The 21,183-nt window shown below is 57.8% G+C and overlaps 1 protein-coding gene across 2 annotated transcripts in view; it reads left to right on the plus strand.

Annotated features, from left to right (window-relative positions):
- Window positions 1-3,934: 3,934 nt before the first annotated feature.
- NCAN (neurocan) overlaps window positions 3,935-21,183 on the plus strand; it is a 61,898-nt gene continuing 44,649 nt past the window's right edge. The window contains exons 1-3 of one of the 2 annotated variants that reach the window (XM_044999002.1): window positions 3,935-3,992; window positions 6,661-6,734; window positions 7,264-7,343. In XM_044999002.1, coding sequence (XP_044854937.1) covers window positions 7,271-7,343 — 73 coding nt within the window. In that variant the 5' untranslated portion in view covers window positions 3,935-3,992; window positions 6,661-6,734; window positions 7,264-7,270. The remainder of the gene's footprint in view (window positions 3,993-6,660; window positions 6,735-7,263; window positions 7,344-21,183) is intronic. The other variant, XM_044999003.1, reaches the window with a different exon arrangement.

Here is a 21,183-nt window from a genome sequence, read left to right on the forward strand (position 1 = left end):
GGGTGCATGGGGTCTTGCTGGCGCCTGCCTCCCAGTGCCACGGGGGACACCCAGGGGTGGCCCCCATGTGCACGTCTCCTGCAGCCCCACAGCAGGGGGGTCTGCTCAGTGTGAATGATCCCAGCTGACGCCGCACACTTTGATTCCACAGAGATATTGCCTTCCCCCAGGGGTCCCTTGGCCCCACAGCCCCACCCAGCTGAGTAGAGGCTGACACAGCATCACAATGTGCTATGCCACGGAGTCTGCTAGGGACTTGGCTGTTCCCACCAGTTTGACATGGGACGTGCCCAGACACCACGGGGATGGGCAGCAGCCTGCAACCTATGTTTGGGCCCGGTGATGAAACTCCATCGGTGTCACCTTTCCCCAGGCCCTATAGACGCAGGCCCTCGCTGCTGAGCGGGGAGGGGGAGCTGGTTCCTCCTGCCCTGCCAGAGCTGGGAGCCAGGCAACAAGATTTAATGTGTTGGGATAAACTGGCATTTTAGAGCTGTCCATCACCACCTCCCACTGGCCTCTCGGGAGCCAACAGCTGATGTCAACGGGAGTCAGTGCCAAACTCATGGATGTGGCTTCTGGGGAGAGGGGGGGGGGAGTCTCCCCTCCCTGGTGCCTTGAGTTTGAACAACTCCCACCCCCCCACCCCCATGACTCCTCTGGGCCTCAATGAGAACTCAGCCTGAAGCACTAACTTTCATCTGCTCCCAGCCACATGCGAGGTGGGTGATCCCTGCGGAGTCCCTCCCGGGCACCCAAAATTTGAAATTTGGCCCCAGCCCTTGACCTTTGGCTCAGAAGGCAGCTGCCCTGCGGTTTGTGTGGAAGCACAAAAGCCACCGGCTGGCCCAGCCGCCTGTTTGCCCCATCTCAACGCAAGGAGGTGGGCGTCTCCACCCGGCTGGGAAACCGTCCCCTGTCCCCAGCTGGAGTTTGCAGTCAACCTGGGATACAGGCTGTGTTAATCTGACCTGGGGCTCAGCCCGGCTCCCCTTCAATCCACTTCCCAGCCCGCTTGGACGCCGGGTTCACAATCCAAAGAGCAACTTTCATGTTTAATATTTAAATAAAAGACTAAATGTTTCCCCAGCCATGCTGGCCTGGTGTTTGCTCAGCTGGAAGCCACTCTCCAAAACAACTTGCTGGGTACACAGGGAAGGGCTTACTGGAATATTTACACGTTTGCACATTAAAGCTGCTCTTCAGCTTCTTAAACCAAGGCTCCTGTCAGCTGGAAGGTTCCTTCAGTCCCACTCGGCCTGGTTCCCAGACAATCCTTCTGGGCAGGAGAATTAGACCTTAACCAGATCTGGGTCTGCAATATACCACTGATGCCTTCCTTTCTAAGTGAGGGGGAGGATGGTTTTGTGATGGAGCCTCACAATCTGCAGCCAGAGTGGATGACTTTAGGGAAGTCCTTTCCCGGCTCTGTGCCTCAGTTTCCCCATCTGTAAATGGGAGGTGACAGCAGTGATCTGTCTCAGTGAAGTGTTGGGAGGGCACATTCACTGATGTGTGTGATTGAGGCTGAATAGCTACAACCCAAAACCAACCTTTGGCCTGCTGGAAATCTGGACCCAAATTTAGCAGATGTATTGAGATGGGGGGCGGGAAATGGTTTTCCTGTTCCATGAGAATTTCCCAGATTAAAAAAAAAAATCCTCCCCTGAAATGGGACAAAAATTCAAAATCTCAAAAACTTGAAAATCTGAACATTTCCAGGGGGGTCAATTGAGATGTTTCAGTTCAGTTTTGACCTAACTATAAATTAATGTAATGTTTAGAAAATCTAGAAACGTGACACGGACAATTTTGAAACGGGAAAATCATCAAAACCAGCCCCTCTCCCGGGAACCATTTGGTTTCAACCAATCAGGATTGTTCACTCAAAAAAGGGCATTTCAAAAACTCCCACCGGCTGTAGAATGACCGACAAGAGACTGCTCAGAAACATGGACTTTCAGGGGCCAGGTTCCTGTCATGTGCAGTTCGCAGCTCAGTGTGTTCAGGGCCAAACCCAGCCATTGTTACAGACAAGGCTCCTGCTGTGGTCATCTACCTATGTGCCCGGGCCACCCCTTGCTGCTGGATGGAATCAGAATTGCTTAGCTCTGTTTCATAGGCCCTGTACTGCTAATGAACTTCTCCTTTAGTTCAAGGGGGAGGGGGCTGTGAGCTCAGTCCCTGCTTATCCCTGAATTCAGAGCAGCCCCTGAGAGCCAGCACTGGAAAGGGGGGAGTGGTGCTAGCTCTGTGCATACAGATTTGGAGGCAGACATGACAAACCGAAACCAGTGCTCTTGTATTAAGAGCTAAAATCAACCAAGCTGTGTTGTACCCAAAGGATCCAGGGGAGGCAGGAAAATCCCAACTCCGATTGGGCCCAAGGAAACTCCACCCACAAGGTTCCCCCCCTCCCCTACTGCAAGATTTGGAGGTACACACATGACATCACCCGAGCAGGCTCTCCAGGGCTGTGTCACCTGGCCTCTACTGACAGGTGCTGGCTTTGCAAATCAACCTTTTCACCTGTGCCACTTTCACCACCATGCGTCAGCACATCAGCTGGTGCCAATGGGCTCGGCTCCCTCGACTCCATGAGTGAGTCCCGCCAGCTGGGGCTCTGGCCCCATGAACTTTCATTTCCCCCTGCTGTGGCTTCTCCCGACAGTCAGGACTGGTTTGCGGCACCATCCTGACAGCCTAAACCTTAACGGTTCTTGTAAAGCGCTCAGACATGGGGGGAAGGGCGGGGAATGGGTGTGAGCCCTGGGGCTCCCCAGGAGACGCCTCATTCCCCAGAGCAGGCCGCCCGTCAGACATTAATTGTTTGTGATGGAAAAGCTTTTTCTCTCCTGAGGCAGCAGAGAAAGTCAAAATTAGCATTTCAATGGGGAGGATTTAGAAATGTGCAACATTCGGAGCTTGATAATGTCAAGTTATTTTTTCTTTAAACGGGAGGGAAGGGAAAAGTTTAGTGCCGCTTTTTGTCTCGGCTGGGAAGCTGAATTCCAGCCTAGGGGTCGGGGACTCTGCTTCTCGCTAATGATCTGGGCCTGGGCCGAAGCTTGGGGCAGTCTGGCCTGGTGCATGGAAGCAGAGTTTGGCACGTGCCCCTTTAAGAGCCACCTTGCGGAATTGAAGCGTTGGGTAAAGTCTGGGTTTGCACTGATCTGAAAGGGGTGACGTCTGCCCCCGGGATAATGCCAGCAGCCAGCCTCATGCCAACCCCTGTCCATCCGTGCCTGAGCCTCTGCTTAGCCTGCTGTCAAGGGAGCCAATTAGTGCCAGGAGATGGATTGAGACCCGCCAGCTTCGTGGCCACCAGACTAACAGCACATGGACACTTTTGTCACTGCAGCTTGGGACTGGATTCCAGCTCCTTTCATCTGGACAGACCTCCCAGGGGAGCAAACGGGGCCCTGGCTGGGTCGGTTACACTGGCCTTGGGCTGTCACCATGGATTCCAAAGTCAGAAGCAAGGGCCCATGATGAGCATCTGGTCCGAGCTCCCGCAGAGTCTCCCCCGAGTGATTCCTGCCTCCAGGACTCTGGGCTGAGCTGGAGCGTGTCGATCCAGCCTTGGTGTGAAGAGGCCAGGGGATGGAGAACCCGCTGCAGCCCGGCCTCAGTTGTTCTGATGGTTAATTCTCCTGGCTTCTTATTTCTAGTCTGAATTCGTCTGGTTTCAGCTTCTAGCCCTGGGATCTGGTTCAGCCTCTGTCAGCTGGAGTGAAGAGCCCCTGTCAGAAATCCCTTCCCCAGGGAGGCCCTGGCAAACTGGGCTCAAGTCACTTCTTAAACCTGCCCTTGGACTGACTAAACTGTGACGTTTCTCCACAAACTGTTTTTCTTTGGAGACGTTTGGCTGATTTATTGGACGTTCTGTCTCCTCCCATGTTTCCCCATCTCAGGGGCAGACGGAAACACAGCGAGAGCACAGCTGGACAGGCAGCTTTTCCGGACCCGACCCACACGAGCCCAGGACTGAGGTGTGAGGGAGAAGCTGGGGCTTAGGACTGAGGGGCACTGGCAGAGCCGGACGCTGGGCAGGCTCCAGGGTTTCTGCCGCCCCAAGCGACGGGAAAACAAAAAGCAGCCAATCGGCGGCACTTCGGCGGCAGCTCAGTCGCGCCGCTCCATTCTTCGGCGGCGGTTCGGTGCCGAGTCCTTCACTCCCTCTCTTCCTCTTCGGCGGCAGCTGAAAGGGGAAGAGAGGGACTGAGGGACCCGCCGCCGAATTCCCACTGAAGACCCGGACGTGCTGCCCCAATAGCGGATGGAGGGCCGCCCCTTTGGATTGGCCGCCCCAGGCACCTGCTTCCTTCGCTGGTGCCTGGAGCCGGCCCTGGCTGGAAGGGAGGAGCCCCAGCTGGAATAGCCGGGGGCTGTGGGTCGGAATTGAGGGGCATCGGCAGAGTTGGCAGGCGGCCTCCCACTTTGGGGAGATTTGCTGTGTTAGTGGGATACCCCCAATCTCTGCTCCATGGAATTGCTGCAAAGCCCAGCTGCACTGGGAGGCCCATCCTGCCATGGCCGGGGCGGGAGTTAGGGTGACCAGGTGTCCCGATTTTATAGGGACAGTCCTGATTTTGGGGTCTTTTTCTTATATAGGCTCCTATTACTCCCCACCCCCATCACATCTGCTGTCTGCTCACCCTAGCGGGAGTGGTTAGCTGGGCCCAAAGGGCTCTGCAGGGGATGGGGTGTGTGGCCCCACGGTGAGATCTTGGGGGCCCGGGAACAGACTGGCTTCGCTCATTTCAGCCTGGACACGGAGACCCAGCTTGCAGGGAGGTTCCTGCTGTGGCTGGGGCGAGATGGTGTCCTAGCGAGTCCGGGTGCAAGAACCCTGCCACAGGGCTGCTGTCTGGGGGGTTATGGATATGGGGGGGGGTGTCTGTGCAGATGTCCAGAAATTGGGGCTTTTCGGGGCTCTCTGCGTTCACACCTAGAACCAGGTCAAACCGCACCTCGCTGCAGCGCACTGGGAACCTCTCGTGAGCACCCACAAGCTCTGCCTGACCCATGGACGCTTCGAAATCCCCCCTCCCCCCGCAGTGCCCATTACCACTCCCAGCCCTTCGATGCCAGCCAGGGAGCCGGCCCAGCCCCTGGATAAACAGGCTGCACTGGGAGAGGGGTGAAGGCCACGCAAACCGAGTAACCAGTGCCGGTGTTGGTGGGCTAGACACCGATCCATCGATCAGGGTGTTTTATCCTAACCTCAGAAGCCTGCCCCCCCCGTGGGCACGATGGAATCTCACCAGCCCCTCTGCGCGATTCTCTCGTCTGGAGCTCCCCAAGGGGAGAGGCACCTGCCCCCATCCCCGGGTAGCACTGGGTGGGGAGGGGGCTGTGAATCCTGGGGCAGCTGCACTGGTCTCAGGGTGGCTCTGCAGAAGGGCTGGTTGCTCACGGGGGCTGCTGGCTCCTTCTCCAGCAGAGCAGACCCCTGGGCTGCTCTGGGTGACACTGGTGTAAATCCAGAGCGACTGTTGATTTCAGTGGGTTTGCACGAGCCAGTGTCCCAGCTCTGACAGGACCAGCAGCTGCAGAGCCGGGGCAAGAATCCCCGAACGGGGCAGTTACAAGCCCAGGTCTTAGTGTCTCTCTGCCCAGAGAGCTGGCTCCTGGAATGGCCTGGCCCCCTTGCTGGCCATTGTGTGGGGGAGCAGCGGGGGTGGGGGGGAGGAGGACTGCGGGCTGGTTAAAATTGCTGCATTTTGTAGCCTGAACAAAGAGCAGCAAGGCACATTGAGGCCAAATGGGGTTGTAAAAGCAGCCGGCAGTTGCGTCCCCGCATGCTGAGATGGGAGAATGATTTGTCTGAACTTCCTCTCCTAGATTGGAGAGCAAATGATTTAGAAAATAATAATTGGCGCTGCAGTAAAACAGATTAATGGGAGATTTTAAGCAAGTAACGTTGCCGTCTTTGTGCGGCACGCGCAGCCCCAGCAGGAGACCGCTGCTGAATGGTAATGCTCGGGAACCGGAGATCTGGAGCACACCAGCTGGAGGCAGGGAGAGGGCGGCCGAATTCTGGGCATGGCTCTGCTGATCCCCTCAGTCCTGACCCACAGGCCCCCTGCTACCCCCAAGCAAGCCACGGGACTGGGTGTGTGTTGGGGGCAGGCCCTGTGCTGCAGCAATCCATGCTCGCTCCAGCAAGGAGCTCAGTGAGGGAGCCCATCAGGACGGGACACCAGGGTCTGGCCCTGCGGCCCTGGCGGGTCTGTAATGCAGAAGATCAGGCATTGCAAAGCCCCAGTGACATGGAGGAAAGGGGCCCATCGTCTTTGTGGCAAACTCTTGCCCCTCTCAGCACACCACCCGTTAGCCACGCAAGGGAACCCCCAGGGAGAGGGATAGAGAATCCATCGCTGTGCCAGGTGCGGCAGAGGCAGCGTGAGGCAGGCCCATTATCCCCTGTTTACAGCTGGGAAGCTGAAGCCCTGAGAGATGCAGGGACTGGCCCAAGGTCACGTGGGGAGGCTGTGGCAGAGCTGGGACTTGAACCCAGATCTCCTGAGCCTGCCCCGCGCCCTTTTTATGGACACCTACGTGTAGGGCTCTGTGATGGGGCTGCAGGTCTCCGGCCAGCAGGGAGAACAAGAAATGCCCAAAGCACCTTAAGTTTTAACCCCTCTGTGTTTCTAGAGTGGTACCAATGGGCGAGGGTGAGGAGGTAGCTTTGGGGCCCTGACATCGACCCAAGCAGCAGGAAGAGAAAGGTGCGAACGTTGGGCCAGGGGCTGGCTGGGCTCCCCCAGCCTGGGGCACCCCACACACAGCTCTGCCCATGGCCCTCAATCCCAGCCTGCAGCCTCCGGCCCTTCCTGAGCAGAGACAGACAGCGGTGGCAAGCGGGGGACAAACCTCCGTCTCATTTGGCGGATGGCCTCAGCCTGGGTTCGAAGGGGGGTCGGGTGGCCCGTTCCGGGGTGTGCTGTCTGCCCATGGCTTTCGATCCCTCCTCCTGTCTGACCCCAGCCAGCCGCCTCTCCCAGCACCCAGCTCCAGGGGCGTCTTCTCACCAAGAGTGGGATTAAATCCTCCCCGTTTAAAGCTGTCTCCCTACGTGGAGATGATATGGCACCGCTGGGCCATTTCCTCTCCATTACTCACCAGGGAGGGTGGGTGTCACGGGGGCCGCGGTGCCCGCTGGTGATTTACAAGCTGGCGCAGGCGCAAACAAACAGGGATCAGGGAGCGGGTGGGTGGGTGGAGAATTTGTCTTCAAAAATCTCTCTCTCCTTGCAGGTTAAGGATGGTACATGGGATGGGTGATGCCGGCTGCTGGCTCCTGCTTGGGCTGTCCCTCCTCCCTCTCTTCGGGCTGGGTAAGTGACGCCGGGCCGGGCAAGCGCGTGCCAAGGGGATCGCCACGGCTCCTGCTGCACCCCAGATGGGGAGGGGGGGGTCCTTCCCCAAAGGGGGTGGGGCAGGCTGGGAAATCAGTGAGGCCTCAGGGGAAGTGGGGGAAGCTTTGCTGGGATGTCTGGCTCGATGAATGGCGCCCCCCAGCCCAGTGCAATGCAGCCCCCTGGCAAGAGCAGCCATGCAGGAGGATGGGGGGAGGGTTATTGTCCAGCTGCAATGAGTGCTGTGGAGTGGGACCCCCGACTGACCCCCCAGATAGGGAGAGCTGCCCCCCACGCATTGCCAAGGAGCCTCCCCTACACCTCCCTGCCCACACACGGCCCCAGCCCTGACCCGGAAGGGTTTGTATGTATGATGGGGGAGGGGAGAGGGGCTTGGTCTCTCTGGTGGTTACTGCTAATTGGGTGTGTTTCGCGGGGGGGAGCTGAGACCCCTGACACGACCCCACTGAGATGTAAAAGCTTGCACCAAAGAGGCCAGCGTGCCAGGCCCCAGGTAGCCACTGCCTGGCTGCAGAAGACCCAGTGCCCTGAGGTGAACGACTTCGTGTTGTACCCACCAGCTCCTCAGTCTCCTCGGGTTCGCTCCACGGTCACAGATCTAGTCCCTGGGAGCAGGAGGCAGCCTGGCCTGGGAGTCAGGACTCCCGGTTCTATTCCCAGCCCTGCCACCGACGTCCTGTGTGACCTTGAGCTAGTCACTGCCCTCCTCAGTGCCTCAGTTTCCCCATCTGTAAAACAGGGACAATGACACTGACCCTGATTTGTAAAACTCTTTGGCCTTGCTGCAGAGGGCATGTGCCTGACAGAGCACACGGCTGTCCTGGCAGCACACGGACCCTATCAGACCCAGCCAGGCGCTAATGCTCACCACCTAGTCACCCACCCCCTCTAACGTGTGACCCATGACCCACCCCGTCACTCAGCCCATTGCTGGGCCCCTATCCCCGCACCCATCCTGGGGGCTCGTCTCCCTCTGCCCATTGGGATGGAGGCCTGTTTCCCTTTGCCCACTGAGGAGCCCAGTATCTCTCCGCCTGTTGGAGCGCGGGCAGGGCCCGTATCCGTCCACCTGTTGGAGCGCGGGCAGGGCCCGTATCTCTCGCCTGTTGGAGCATGGGCAGGGCCCGTATCTCTCCGCCTGTTGGAGCGCGGGCAGGGCCCGTATCTCTCGCCTGTTGGAGCGCGGGCAGGGCCAGTATCTCTCGCCTGTTGGAGCACGGGCAGGGCCCGTATCTCTCCGCCTGTTGGAGCGCGGGCAGGGCCCGTATCTCTCGCCTGTTGGAGCGCGGGCATGGCCTGTATCTCTCGCCTGTTGGAGCGCGGGCAGGGCCCGTATCTCTCCGCCTGTTGGAGCGCGGGCAGGGCCCGTATCCGTCCGCCTGTTGGAGCGCGGGCATGGCCCATATCTCTCGCCTGTTGGAGCGCGGGCAGGGCCCGTATCTCTCCGCCTGTTGGAGCGCGGGCAGGGCCCGTATCCGTCCGCCTGTTGGAGCGCGGGCAGGGCCCGTATCTCTCGCCTGTTGGAGCGCGGGCATGGCCTGTATCTCTCGCCTGTTGGAGCGCGGGCAGGGCCTGTATCTCTCCGCCTGTTGGAGCGCGGGCAGGGCCCGTATCCGTCCGCCTGTTGGAGCGCGGGCATGGCCCATATCTCTCGCCTGTTGGAGCGCGGGCAGGGCCCGTATCTCTCCGCCTGTTGGAGCGCGGGCAGGGACTGTATCTCTCGCCTGTTGGAGCGCGGGCAGGGCCTGTATCTCTCGCCTGTTGGAGCGCGGGCAGGGCCCGTATCTCTCGCCTGTTGGAGCGCGGGCAGGGCCCGTATCTCTCGCCTGTTGGAGCGCGGGCAGGGCCCGTATCTCTCGCCTGTTGGAGCGCGGGCAGGGCCCGTATCTCTCGCCTGTTGGAGCGCGGGCAGGGCCCGTATCTCTCGCCTGTTGGAGCGCGGGCAGGGCCCGTATCTCTCGCCTGTTGGAGCGCGGGCAGGGCCCGTATCTCTCGCCTGTTGGAGCGCGGGCAGGGCCTGTATCTCTCGCCTGTTGGAGCGCGGGCAGGGCCTGTATCTCTCGCCTGTTGGAGCGCGGGCAGGGCCCGTATCTCTCGCCTGTTGGAGTGCGGGCATGGCCTGTATCTCTCGCCTGTTGGAGCGCGGGCAGGGCCTGTATCTCTCGCCTGTTGGAGCGCGGGCAGGGCCCGTATCTCTCGCCTGTTGGAGCGCGGGCATGGCCTGTATCTCTCGCCTGTTGGAGCGCGGGCAGGGCCTGTATCTCTCCGCCTGTTGGAGCGCGGGCAGGGCCCGTATCCGTCCGCCTGTTGGAGCGCGGGCATGGCCCAGATCCCTCGCCTGTTGGAGCGCGGGCAGGGCCCGTATCTCTCCGCCTGTTGGAGCGCGGGCAGGGACTGTATCTCTCGCCTGTTGGAGCGCGGGCAGGGCCTGTATCTCTCGCCTGTTGGAGCGCGGGCAGGGCCCGTATCTCTCGCCTGTTGGAGCGCGGGCAGGGCCCGTATCTCTCGCCTGTTGGAGCGCGGGCAGGGCCCGTATCTCTCGCCTGTTGGAGCGCGGGCAGGGCCCGTATCTCTCGCCTGTTGGAGCGCGGGCAGGGCCCGTATCTCTCGCCTGTTGGAGCGCGGGCAGGGCCCGTATCTCTCGCCTGTTGGAGCGCGGGCAGGGCCCGTATCTCTCGCCTGTTGGAGCGCGGGCAGGGCCCGTATCTCTCGCCTGTTGGAGCGCGGGCAGGGCCCGTATCTCTCGCCTGTTGGAGCGCGGGCAGGGCCTGTATCTCTCGCCTGTTGGAGCGCGGGCAGGGCCTGTATCTCTCGCCTGTTGGAGCGCGGGCAGGGCCCGTATCTCTCGCCTGTTGGAGTGCGGGGGCCTGCGTCCCCCGGTGGTGTTCGGGTGGGTTCTAGCTGCAGGTGCAGCACAAGCAAAGTGTCACAGCGCCCTGCCTAGACTCTCTCTGGGAAGCTCAGTCCTTAGCGGCACAGTCCCCAGTACCGCACCTTCCCTCCCCAGCCAAAACTTAAACCAGCATGACCATAACACACGTGTGCACATGCTCACAGCTAGCCCAGCAGCAAACCCCAGTAACAATCTTCAGCGAGTGTCTGGAGCGCCCAGGGCGGCTATCTCGGCCTGTGGGCTGCCCTGGAACAGCATCACGGCTGCTGGCAGGAGGTAGCCGGTCCCACTTCTCCTGGTAGTGCCGTGGCCTAGGGCTCCATCATCTCACCCTGCCGTGGTTGGTGCCTGTCTGAGTGCCCCTCATCTCCCCCCCCTTCTGGGATTTGGAGAAGGTGCCGCCCATTCCCCTGGAGAATGTGTCAGTCTGGGGGGACGTCCTCGTCTGACCCCAGCGCCACCTGTTTGTGACACCCCTGCTGCTGAGCACCCTTGTTTCCCGTCACAGAGACGCCCAGCGACCCCAGATTTTTGGTTTGCCTTGTCTGTCTCTGTAGATGTCTGCAAGTCCCCTGTGACTCCTGACATGGTTTCTAACAGTGCCGGCCCTCCGGGTGTCAGTTTCCTGTTGAAGAGAACGTCAGCAGGTGATACCCCAGGCTTCACTGGTGGGATGCAGCAGTGCTAAGTAGGGATCAGCCTTTTTCACTAGATGCTTTATTATTCTGACACAAATTTCAACCAGCCCAGTGGATTGAAGATAACGGGGACTAGGGGTTACCTGTCTTAACCCAAACTTCACTGCAAACTGCTTAAACCCATGCCCACTGCACTGCGGCCCACCACCAGACATCACGATGTGGTACACACCGCGTCTAGCAAAAATAGCTTTGATATGCTCAGTCCCATGCTTAGCAGGAGTATCTTCTCGTAAGGCTATCTCAGGGGAGTGAGAATAATTGTCCGGGATGACTGCAGGTTTTTTCCCCCCAGCCAGCGTAAATAAATCTATGCCTACATTGCTCCAGCGGGGGCAGTTTGTCCTGTGCCACCAACATGGGCTCTTTTTCTTGGCTTTTCCTGTATTTTTAGTCTAGGCAATAAGCTCTAACAGCTTCCTGAATGTTGCTGTTCATTTGAGGTCAGTATAAAAACATCTCTGGCCCTTTGCTTAGATGTTTCTATATCTAAATGACCTTCATGTGTCCTTTAGCATCTTCTTCTGCAACAATTCAGGAATCTCCATCCTACTGCTTTGAAAAAATCCCATCTCCTCCAGAGAGCGCCTCCCTGGGTTGGTGAGAGCGATGGAGGGCTGTTCTGAATCAGAGCAGTGAGCGGAGGCAAAGGAAATCTAAGAGGCCAAATTATGTTCTCTCAACCAGTTGGGGTACAGTATAAATCAGTTACATGGGGAATAATCCCAACTAAATCAAAAGTAGTTGTTTTAGCAGGAACTGCTATTTAGGTTTACACCATAAATTACTGCAAACTCTTACTCTGCTCTATTGTATATTAACTGCTATCAGTGTTACTCTTATCTAGTGTCTATTATCTGCTAGTATCTTAATTAAACTCACTTTATAGGTAACAGTGAACATTTATGGAATGACAGATTTTGGAATTAGAACATATGGTGCACTAGAAGATAAACCCCACCGGCGTCCGCTGCCTTTTCAGTTCCTCAGCGTTCAGCGTCTGCAAGCCCGGAGTCTGGAGGAAGAGTTCTTCGGCTGATCAGTTCTCTCTTTGGTTGCTGGTTGGAGTTCCAGCTGTTCCGTGGTGCCATGTCTTGGCTCCCTGACTGGCTTACGGTCCCTTTTCTCTCGGAGAATTTCTCTGTTCCTGGCACTGCCCGTTGGATACCTTCGGACGCCCTCCAGAAGTTGTGTGTCACAGTCCGTCCTGTTTTCTCATCTTCACTCAGCTCCCTCCCTCCTGCTTTCCTACCTCGATTTCCCTTTAATTCCAGTTTCTCTTCCATTACAGCTCATTTCCTTCCTGCTTGACTTTTCTCGCCGTTTGCTAACAATGTTTGTCTGACGATTTCTTAGAGACTCTTCAGCTAGTTTGGCTCTTGTTTATCTGCACTCCTCTTCCTTTAACTTTCCTTCTTTCCCTGTCAGACCCCTGCCTTGGCTCTCACCGTCCCTCCTGTGGCTAGCCCTGCTGGTCCCCCAGCTCGGCCTCTCCTCGCCCTCCTGAACTGGACGTTCTCCCTCTCAGCTCTTCCGACGGCACAACTCGGCCCTACCCCCTTGCTGCTGCCTCGCTGGCGACTGGCCTCTCTGCCCCCCTCTGGCTCCTCCAGCCGTTTCTGCCACTGCCTGTTTCACCTGCTCACAGCAGCGCTTCAGGGGGGGGCAGGAGCTGCCAGCTGCTCTCGCTCGCTGGTTTTACCCTTTTCTGACCTCTCCTGCCCCCTCCCCCCGCCAAAAAAAATCCATCCCCGGCTGGAGCTCACCCCGCTTCAGCTGCCCCGAGACGAATCCTTGGAGTTCCCGGGACTCCCTCAGAGCAGCTGTTCTGGGCTCCCCAAGCCGCCAGCCTGCACTGCGCCCCTTGCAATTTGGGCCCAGCTGCCTCCAGTACAGGTGGGGCTGGGAATATGCTGGCCCAGCCACCCCGTGTGAACACCAGCCATCGCTCCTCCCCAGCAGGATGTGGCAATCCCAGCTCGGTGTTTGTCGGAGGCTGGAGAGGCGTTTTTTAATCACATCGACATGTACAGTGTCTAGCTCTGGACTCGGCTGCAGAGCCCTTTTGACAAAAGCCTCTGTAATCACCAGCTCTCGCCCGGGTTTGTATTCAACGTGCAAATCCTACCACTGGAGCTGAACAACTGATCTCTGTGTCCTCAGGGGAGCCGGGGGGGGGCGTTTGCTAGCCCCCCTTGGCAATCGCTGTAAGCGGTTTACGGTCAGTTTCAGCAAGCGCTGGCCTCCCATCAATAGAGTCATGACACTTTTTATGCCCAGGGACTCAGGCCAAATCCGCCTTCTCTATCTGAGCACATTGGCACTCGGGTTTTGTTAGCAGCTGTGACGCAGAAGCCGCTTGTCTCCTGTTGGGACCGTGCTGCTGTAAGTGGCCTGTGCCAGCCAGTCCCCTCCTTGGTGCTTATTGTCCGTCATCGACCCTCAGGACTGGGGCCTCAGTCAGTTTCTCAGACTCAAGATTTGCACCGTGTCCTTTGGGTGCTCGCAGATTGCTGGTTCGGGCAGCTGGGTGAGGCATATTTTCTCTCCGCAGTTCGCCGTGACAAGGAACCTTTGTTCCCCTCCCTTGTCGTTGGGGGCAAGTGTGCTGGGGATGGCCTCGGCCTTCCTGTGACCTGCCCATCCCCTCTGCTGGGCTAACGTCTCTTACACGGACTTTACGTTTTCGTTTATTCAGCTTTAGCCCTGCAGCTCTGGCTCTTCCTAGAGCCGCCTGCAGCCTGTGGTCACTCCGCTGTTCAGGGCTGCCCAGAGGATTCAGGAGGCCTGGGGCAAAGCAATTTTGGGGGCCTCTTCCATAAAAAAGGTTGCAATACTATAGAATACTAGATTCTTGTGGGGGCCCCTGTGGGCCCCGGGGCCTGGGGCAAATTGCCCCCCCCCGGCAGCCCTGCTGCTGTTCCCCCCAGCTCAAACATCATCTCTGCAGAGCTTGTATATTCACTATACTATCAAAAGTGCTTTGTGTTTTCCAGGTGAAGCCCCTTGGGGACTGACCACGACCCACTCGGCAGCCTGTGGAAAGTGTCTCCCAAAGGGATGTGCACAAACGGGCGCTCTCTTGTTCTGAGCGCACCTGCCAGAAGCCTGCTTGTGCGCCCAGCATAGAAACACACCTGGCATCGCCCCCCCCGCAGACTTTCCCCCCGGGTGCAGTGGGAGCCGTTCCCTTTTTACAGATCCCGTCCCCTTAGCAAAGGGTTCCGCGTCTTCCCTACAGTTCCCAGTGGGCACATCCTCCCTGTCGGCTCTGCGATCGCTCTGATTCCCAGAGCAATGGGCTGGGCTCTGTGGAGAACTCCCCGGATGACATCCTCAGACTCTGCCTCAGTTGATAAGGCCCCTCTGCCCCTCCAATGAGTGCACCCCCCGGGAGGCCAGGGGCGCGATGTGCTTCTATATACAGCTCCCCCGGAAGCAGGAGTTTGCCTTGCAAGCCACAGAACGTGAGGCCGGGGGCGCTGGGAACTGCACCCTGCCCTCCCTCCCTTTCCTGGGGGTGAGACCCCCTCTGCTCCCGACAGCCTCAGCCGCCGTCCCCTTTCGCTCAGTAACTTCTCACTGTGCACATGGCTGCTATGGAAGCACCTTCCCAAGGTTCGCTCCTGCGGACGGCCCTGCACGGAGAGGACTTCGGGAGAGAATCAGTATTAACGATCCCTGATAAAAAAATAGCAAAGAATAAACTGCTAATGACCAGTAACAAATCGCCCGTGATAATTAGCCAATAACGATGCATTAACTGGCACTAACAGGCAGCAATGGTTCGTAATGAACAATCAGAACAATCGCTGGCTTCTGGCGGGGCTCGTGCTGGGGACTATAAAACCAGACTCAGCTTTAGTATCCGAGTTGCAGAACGAGACACTAAATAACTGGTAACAGCAGCAGGCCCGGAGTGGAGACGCCGGCTCTGCTCCTTGCTGACTAGCGGGGGAGGATGCAGTGGCTGAAAGGCAGGAGTTGCAAGGGGTATTTCCCCTCCTCCCCGCATGTCATTAACATCACTCCAGGCCCAGGCACCCACACGCTCCTCTCCCCTCCAGGATCTCCTTTCCCAGCAGTCCCCAGGGGGGCGCTGCTGTTCCCTAAGATCTGTCTCATTGCCCAACCATGTGGGCCTTGCTTCATGGCTGCCATTTGCTCTGAAGGCTCTGCCAGGCTGGGGGGCTCCACCTGCCCTGACGCAGGGAGATCTTTGCCTGCTGCCGGGAGCCGGCTCAGAGCCGCCTGCCGCCGAGCTGCACCGGGATGGATTTATCCCAGCAGGTCTGGCAACTGCAGTGTCCAAAAGCAGAGAGGTTTGGCACAGCTGACTGGACGCAGCCGTGACTTCACGCAAGGCAGGGGAGATGCAGGGTCCACGTGCACCATTGTGCACCCTCGTGTGCCTAGTGCAAGGACCCCGGGAGCTCCTGGGGCACACAACTGCTCCCCTTGCCCTTCTAACGAGTCAGCTGGGGAGCCCCCCGCCAGCAGAGTGCACTGAGCATCCGAATGAGGGTCCCCCCAGCAACCTGTCACCCCCGTGGCAGGTTACATGTTCACACCATTTTGACTCCCTCAGTGCAGGGAAATAATACAGCTGGCAAAGTAGGTTTGAGTCCGAATGCTGCAGAGTGATTGCAGGCCGCAGGGGCAGGGGCTGTGGGGCAGGAGGGGCCGTGCACCAAGTGGGGGCGCAGGGCAAGGAGCGGGACACTGAGGCAAGAGGAAGATTAGCAAAAGAAAAGTCTCCCCCAGTTTACGTTTTCCCTGGCGGCCCCAGAATCCTCCACGGGCGAATCGTTAAACCCTTAATCCCGTTCTCTCCGTCTCCGAGCTCGTCAGCCGGGATGGGTTCAGCGAATGCCCCGCGCTAGCAGCTCCTCACAGCGTGAGCCCCCCGCCCCCAGCCAGGGTTAGCTGCCCTCTCCGCATGCGTCAGGGGGTCCCCCTCAGGGATTATTTGTTGCTCTGCTGCGGCGGCTGCTGAATGTGCGTTTACCCAGAGGCCAAGGACAGTGCAGGGAGCTTCACCCCTGCCCATCCCTCTCCTCGCCTGGGCCCCTGCACTGCCCCAGCTAGGGCCAGCCATGGTGCGGGAGGGGAAATCTTCTACGGGGCGGGGATCTCTCTGGGGCTGGGGTCCCAGGCCCCGCCCTGGACCTGCCCAGGTTTAACACCAGCGCCCCCAGTCACCTGAACACCTCGTGCCGTGCTGCAGGCAGGACTCTGCTCTTGTGACATGACTCAGGAGCCTCCACCTCCCCCAGGACGTGCTTGGGGTACACGCGGTGCCATCAGCGCTGTTGGCACAGCCCTGGGGAGACACGGTTCCTGCCCTGCACAGCTCACTACCTAAGCCAACGAGCCACTTCATCTCAGGGCAGAGGCCACCGGAGTCCGGGACTGGTTTTATATGCACTTGCTGCTGGCAGCTCTCCGCCACCTGCCCCTCTGCCCGGCCACAGTTCCTTGCAAGGATGATGGAAGCAGCGGGCCCTGTGAAGGAGGGGCGGCCAGTGGCCTTGGGGCAGGGGACACGTGGAGGTGGTGGTGGAAGAAGGTGGTTGAGACCTTGAGGCTGCAATGAGGGTGGGTTGGCAGCGCAGGGCCGTCAAGGGGAGGATGAGATGCTTGGCCGGGCTGCTGTCGGAGGAGCAGGAGTGACGCTGGCAGGAGGCGACGGAGAAGCCAGTGAGGAGGGGGCAGTGACCGAGGCCAGAGGAGATGGTGAGGGGCCTGTGGGGAGTTCTAACCGGGTGCATAGAAAGATAAAGTCTGAGCTTTGAAACATTCCGGAGGAAGCAGCAGTGAGGGTGGGGGCCAGCCTGGATGAGTGGGGACCGTGGGGTGAGTCCAAAGCATGGTCCTTGCTGTGGGGCTCTGCTCATCATGCAAATTCCCTACACGCTGAGGCCGGCTGTGCATTCACTGGCATCAGGGGCTTTTCATCTAGTCACCTGGGGCATCTACACAGCTCCTCACTCCCAAAACCAGGTCCTCTGGCTTTTCAGTCTGCTTTGTTATCATAGGGTTGCTCGGGATCATGGGGCTGAGACCCATCAAACTCATCCCATCCCCCAGACCAGGAGCGAGCCTTTAGCATGTAACACCTGACCTGGGGCTGGATTCAAACCTGTGACCCAGAGGTGAAAGGATCTGTGTTCCAGCCCCCTAGGCTCCCAGAGCATCTCTCTCAGGTGCCAGAACAGGAGCGTAGGAAGAGACTGAAATGAAATATGAATAAAACATGCCCCCGTCCCCGCCTTCCGCGTGGCCTGCACTGTGAAAACCCATCCACACACTCCCTGGTGCAGAGAGCAGAGCGATGTAATGAGAGGGGCAGAGCATTAATAGGATTGCAAAGCAGGGTCACTGGGTATTAAGCTAAGTAGAGAACGGCCGTAATGAGGAGCATTATTTATTACCAGACGTCTCTTGCGTCAGAGTTGTCGGGAGAGCCGAGCACGTTAGCCTGGGCGTTCGTGAGAGCCATTTCACCAGGAGGAGAATTAGGGATTTACAGCCCCAGAGCCCCATGCTTGTGCTGCCTGGTGGCAGATTAGCTGGGTGAGGAGTTTATCACTGTGAGGGCTGGAGGTGGGCTGGGAATGACTTTCCTGCCTGGCGTGCTGTACGCAGGCAGGAGCAGACTTCTGGCTGGCAGAAGGGGCTACAATTCTAGCCCAGGCAATGGCATGGTGCCTGCTTGTGCTGGCAGGTCTTGGGCACCTCCTCATGTCGTGGCCCGGTGACTTTGTGGGGCTGGCTGTTATTCCACGGCCCACAGAGTACAGCACAGAAATTAATGATCTCATCCCCGGTTTACAGAGTCACACACGCCTTGCCCAAGGGTGAAGCTGGTGTCAGGAGTGGGATTAGAATGCAGGCGTTCCCAGCTCACCCTTCTCCTACGCACGCATCCGTCCTGAGCGAGAGCACTCAGGAGCATGGGACTCCGAGGAGATGCTGCTGGATCCACCTCCTTGGGCAGGCAGGAGCGGACATCGCAGTGCTCAGCCCCGGGGAGCTGTGAGTCAGAGGGGATCCCCAGGAAAGTGTCCTGGGCAGAATAGGACATGGTGGAGTCATGTGGGTGTCAGAGATTCCCAAACTGAACCCAGTTGCTCTCAGCCTGTCAGATCCTGTCAGCAGGGTGCCCTTGTTGCCAAGAAGGCCAATGGCGAGCATTGCCAGCAGATCGAGGGAAGTGATTATTCCCCTCTATTCGGCACTGGCAAGGCCACACCTGGAGTATTGCGTCCAGTTTTGGGCCACCCACTAGAGAAAGGATGTGGACAAATTGGAGAGAGTCCAGCGGAGGGCAACGAAAATGATCAGGGGGCTGGAGCACATGACTTATGAGGAGAGGCTGAGGGAACTGGGATTGTTTAGTCTGCAGAAGAGAAGAGTGAGGGGGTATTTGATAGCTGCTTTCAACAGTGAGGGGGTTCCAAAGAGGATGGAGCTCGGCTGTTCTCAGTGGTGGCAGATGGCAGAACAAGGAGCAATGGTCTCAAGTTGCAGTGGGGGAGGTCTAGGTTGGATATTAGGAAACACTTTCACTAGGAGGGTGGTGAAGCACTGGAATGGGTTCCCTAGGGAGGTGGTGGAATCTCCTTCCTTAGAGGTTTTTACGGCCCAGCTTGACAAAGCCCTGGCTGGGATGATTTAGTTGGGGTTGGTCCTGCTTTGAGCAGGGGGTTGGACTAGATACCTCCTGCGGTCCCTTCCAACCCTGATATTCTATGATTCAATCCCCAGCAATAAAAGCATAATAATTAAGTACAGCACCTTGCACAATGGGCTCCTGGTGTGTGACTGAGACTCCTAGGTGCTACCACAATAGAAAAAATACATTCATAAGATTTTAATAACGATGGTTGACTGGGAGTGTCTGTTTTGCACACACTCCCTGCGATCCCTTTAGTCCTCTCATTCAGTCTATAAATCAGCCCCTCTCCAGAGGGATAAACTGCTTCAGCAAATGCCCTCAACAAGTGATTCAACTCACTACCCGGTCATTTATGAAGGGGATAAAAGCAGTTTATGGCTTTACATAATTAGATGTATTGATGCCGGGTCTTTATCCCTGAAGGGGAGCGCAGCCTGGCTTGCTCATTTCGTCTTCCTTCTATTTTAAAGCAATTTATGCAGCCACTCAAAGCCCCTCCTCCCCAGCCACAGAGCTCAGATTGCTCCTCGCGGATATCCCTTCGTAGATGAACAACTGCTTCAAACACAAGCATAACAAAAAGAGAGACCAGGGAGCAGGAAGGCTGGGAGGGGGGCACACAGAGGGTGGTAGAACAGGTGTGCCAGGAGATAGGGTGGGGCAGTGTATATCTCACTGCACAGCCGTGCATGGGAAGAGGAACCAAGATGTGTAGGGCAGGGTGAGTCTGTAGGGGAGAGGAACACAGCTCTCAAAGTAGCTGGGGGAAATGCGGGATCTGAAAATGCCGAGGCTGTGCAGGACTGGTGGAAAAACGTGAACTGCAGGGTATTCGTGTTATGGTGGGTGGTCACCAGGTGGCGCTGTTCCGTGTTGCCTCACAAGTTCTTTGTCTCAGCATGTGAGCCGTGTACCATCCTTGAGGAAACACAGCATTGTTTTTAGTTTTGTTATGCGGTAGCTTTGGGGGGGAGCTGTTGCAAACAGCAGGAGTTTGTTCCCTTCTGTAACCTTTGTAACTAGAGTCATTTCTCAGGGTGGAGTTGCTCCCAAGGAGCCAGACATTGATGTTTGGGCTGAGAGTCCTGACAAAGGGGATTGGCTGCATGCTGTTTGTGGCCACCTCTGTTCCAGGACTGGCAAGTATAGGGTAAATAAACCAGTTACTCTAGGAAACTACCCAGATTCCGTATCACTGATTTCTCCTCAACAGGAAACTGATCTGCAGCCTCTCCCCTCCCCATGCCTGCTACCACTCGACAGAGTAGGAAACTGATGCACAGGAAGGGGAAGTGCCCTGCTTAAGGCTACTTAGAGAGTCAGCAACAGAGCTTGGAATAGAACCCAGGAGTCCTGATTCTTGTGCTCACCATTTAATCATGCTGCTTCCCTCTACAGCCAGGCCATTGTCAAAAATGGAGATTAGGAAGTTATGGGGCAAAAATAAAACCCCCAGACCCTGTGGCTTCAGCTGAGGGAGAATCTTTCTCCAAGTGTGGAAGGGATGGAACAAGTCCTCCTGGCTCCGGAGCATCAACTGATCCCGAATTAATGGGGGTCAGGAGAGAACCTCCCCGGGGGAATTTTATCCTAGTGCTGCCCATTGCAGACCATCTGCAGCATGTGGCGCTGCCCTCTGTGAGGGGGGGATACTGGGCTGGATGTCTCAATGGTCTGATCCAGCCTGGCAGTTCCTGTGCGCCAGCCTAAGAAACCCCACTTCGCACTCCAGCGTTTGCAAGTGTCCCTACAGGGGCTAAGCTACAGGACTGCGTGACCGAGCGGAGCAGAGAGAGAACAGTACAGAGAGAAACCCAAAGCTGCTGGGGGGCCGGGGGGAGAGAGAGCTGGTGTCCTGGAGAGATTACAGCCCGGTAATTATGCCCAGGGCACTTGGGTACGCCCTAAGGCAAGCTGACTGGAATCTAGCCACACGTGGCCCGGTGACCCCGGGGTGGGGGGTGCAGGGAGCTGGGCAGTCCGTGGATGCTCTGAGCTTGCTGATTTCTTGCCTCTGTATTTCTGGTGCTCTCCGCATTGCGCTCGCTCTGCCAGTGGGTAGCTCCATCACCCCACAGCCCGCGGAGGGGGCTCTTATCGGGAAGCTTAGTGCCGGGGGCGGGGTGTGTGAACCCTGGAGATTCAGCCTTGGAGGGGTGGGTTTAATTAGCAAAGTCCGTCTCCAAGTGCCAGATTGGGAGTGGCACAGGGGTGTGTGTGGGGGGGTGGGATTAGCCAGGCCCTTTTATGCTCTTCCCCTGGGGGCCTTGCTGATATCTCAGACAGCACAGCCCACCTCACCCCTTAGAATGGGGCTCCGGCGCAGGGGTGTTTGTCACAGCTGGCTGCAAAATGACATCCACGCACCCACCACGGGGCTCCCAGCTCCTCCCTGGATCCAGTAATTAATTTGTCGCTGAGTCTGGGTGCCTGAGTCCAGCAGGAGCCGGTTGCATTCAGGGCAGCCTGTTCTGCCGAGATAAAGAATTCAAGGTCCTAACGGGGAGTTAGCACCTTGGCCGTGTC

The sequence above is a fragment of the Mauremys mutica genome, chromosome 24 (genome assembly GCF_020497125.1).
Source record: "Mauremys mutica isolate MM-2020 ecotype Southern chromosome 24, ASM2049712v1, whole genome shotgun sequence".
Classification (NCBI taxonomy): Eukaryota; Metazoa; Chordata; order Testudines; family Geoemydidae; genus Mauremys; species Mauremys mutica.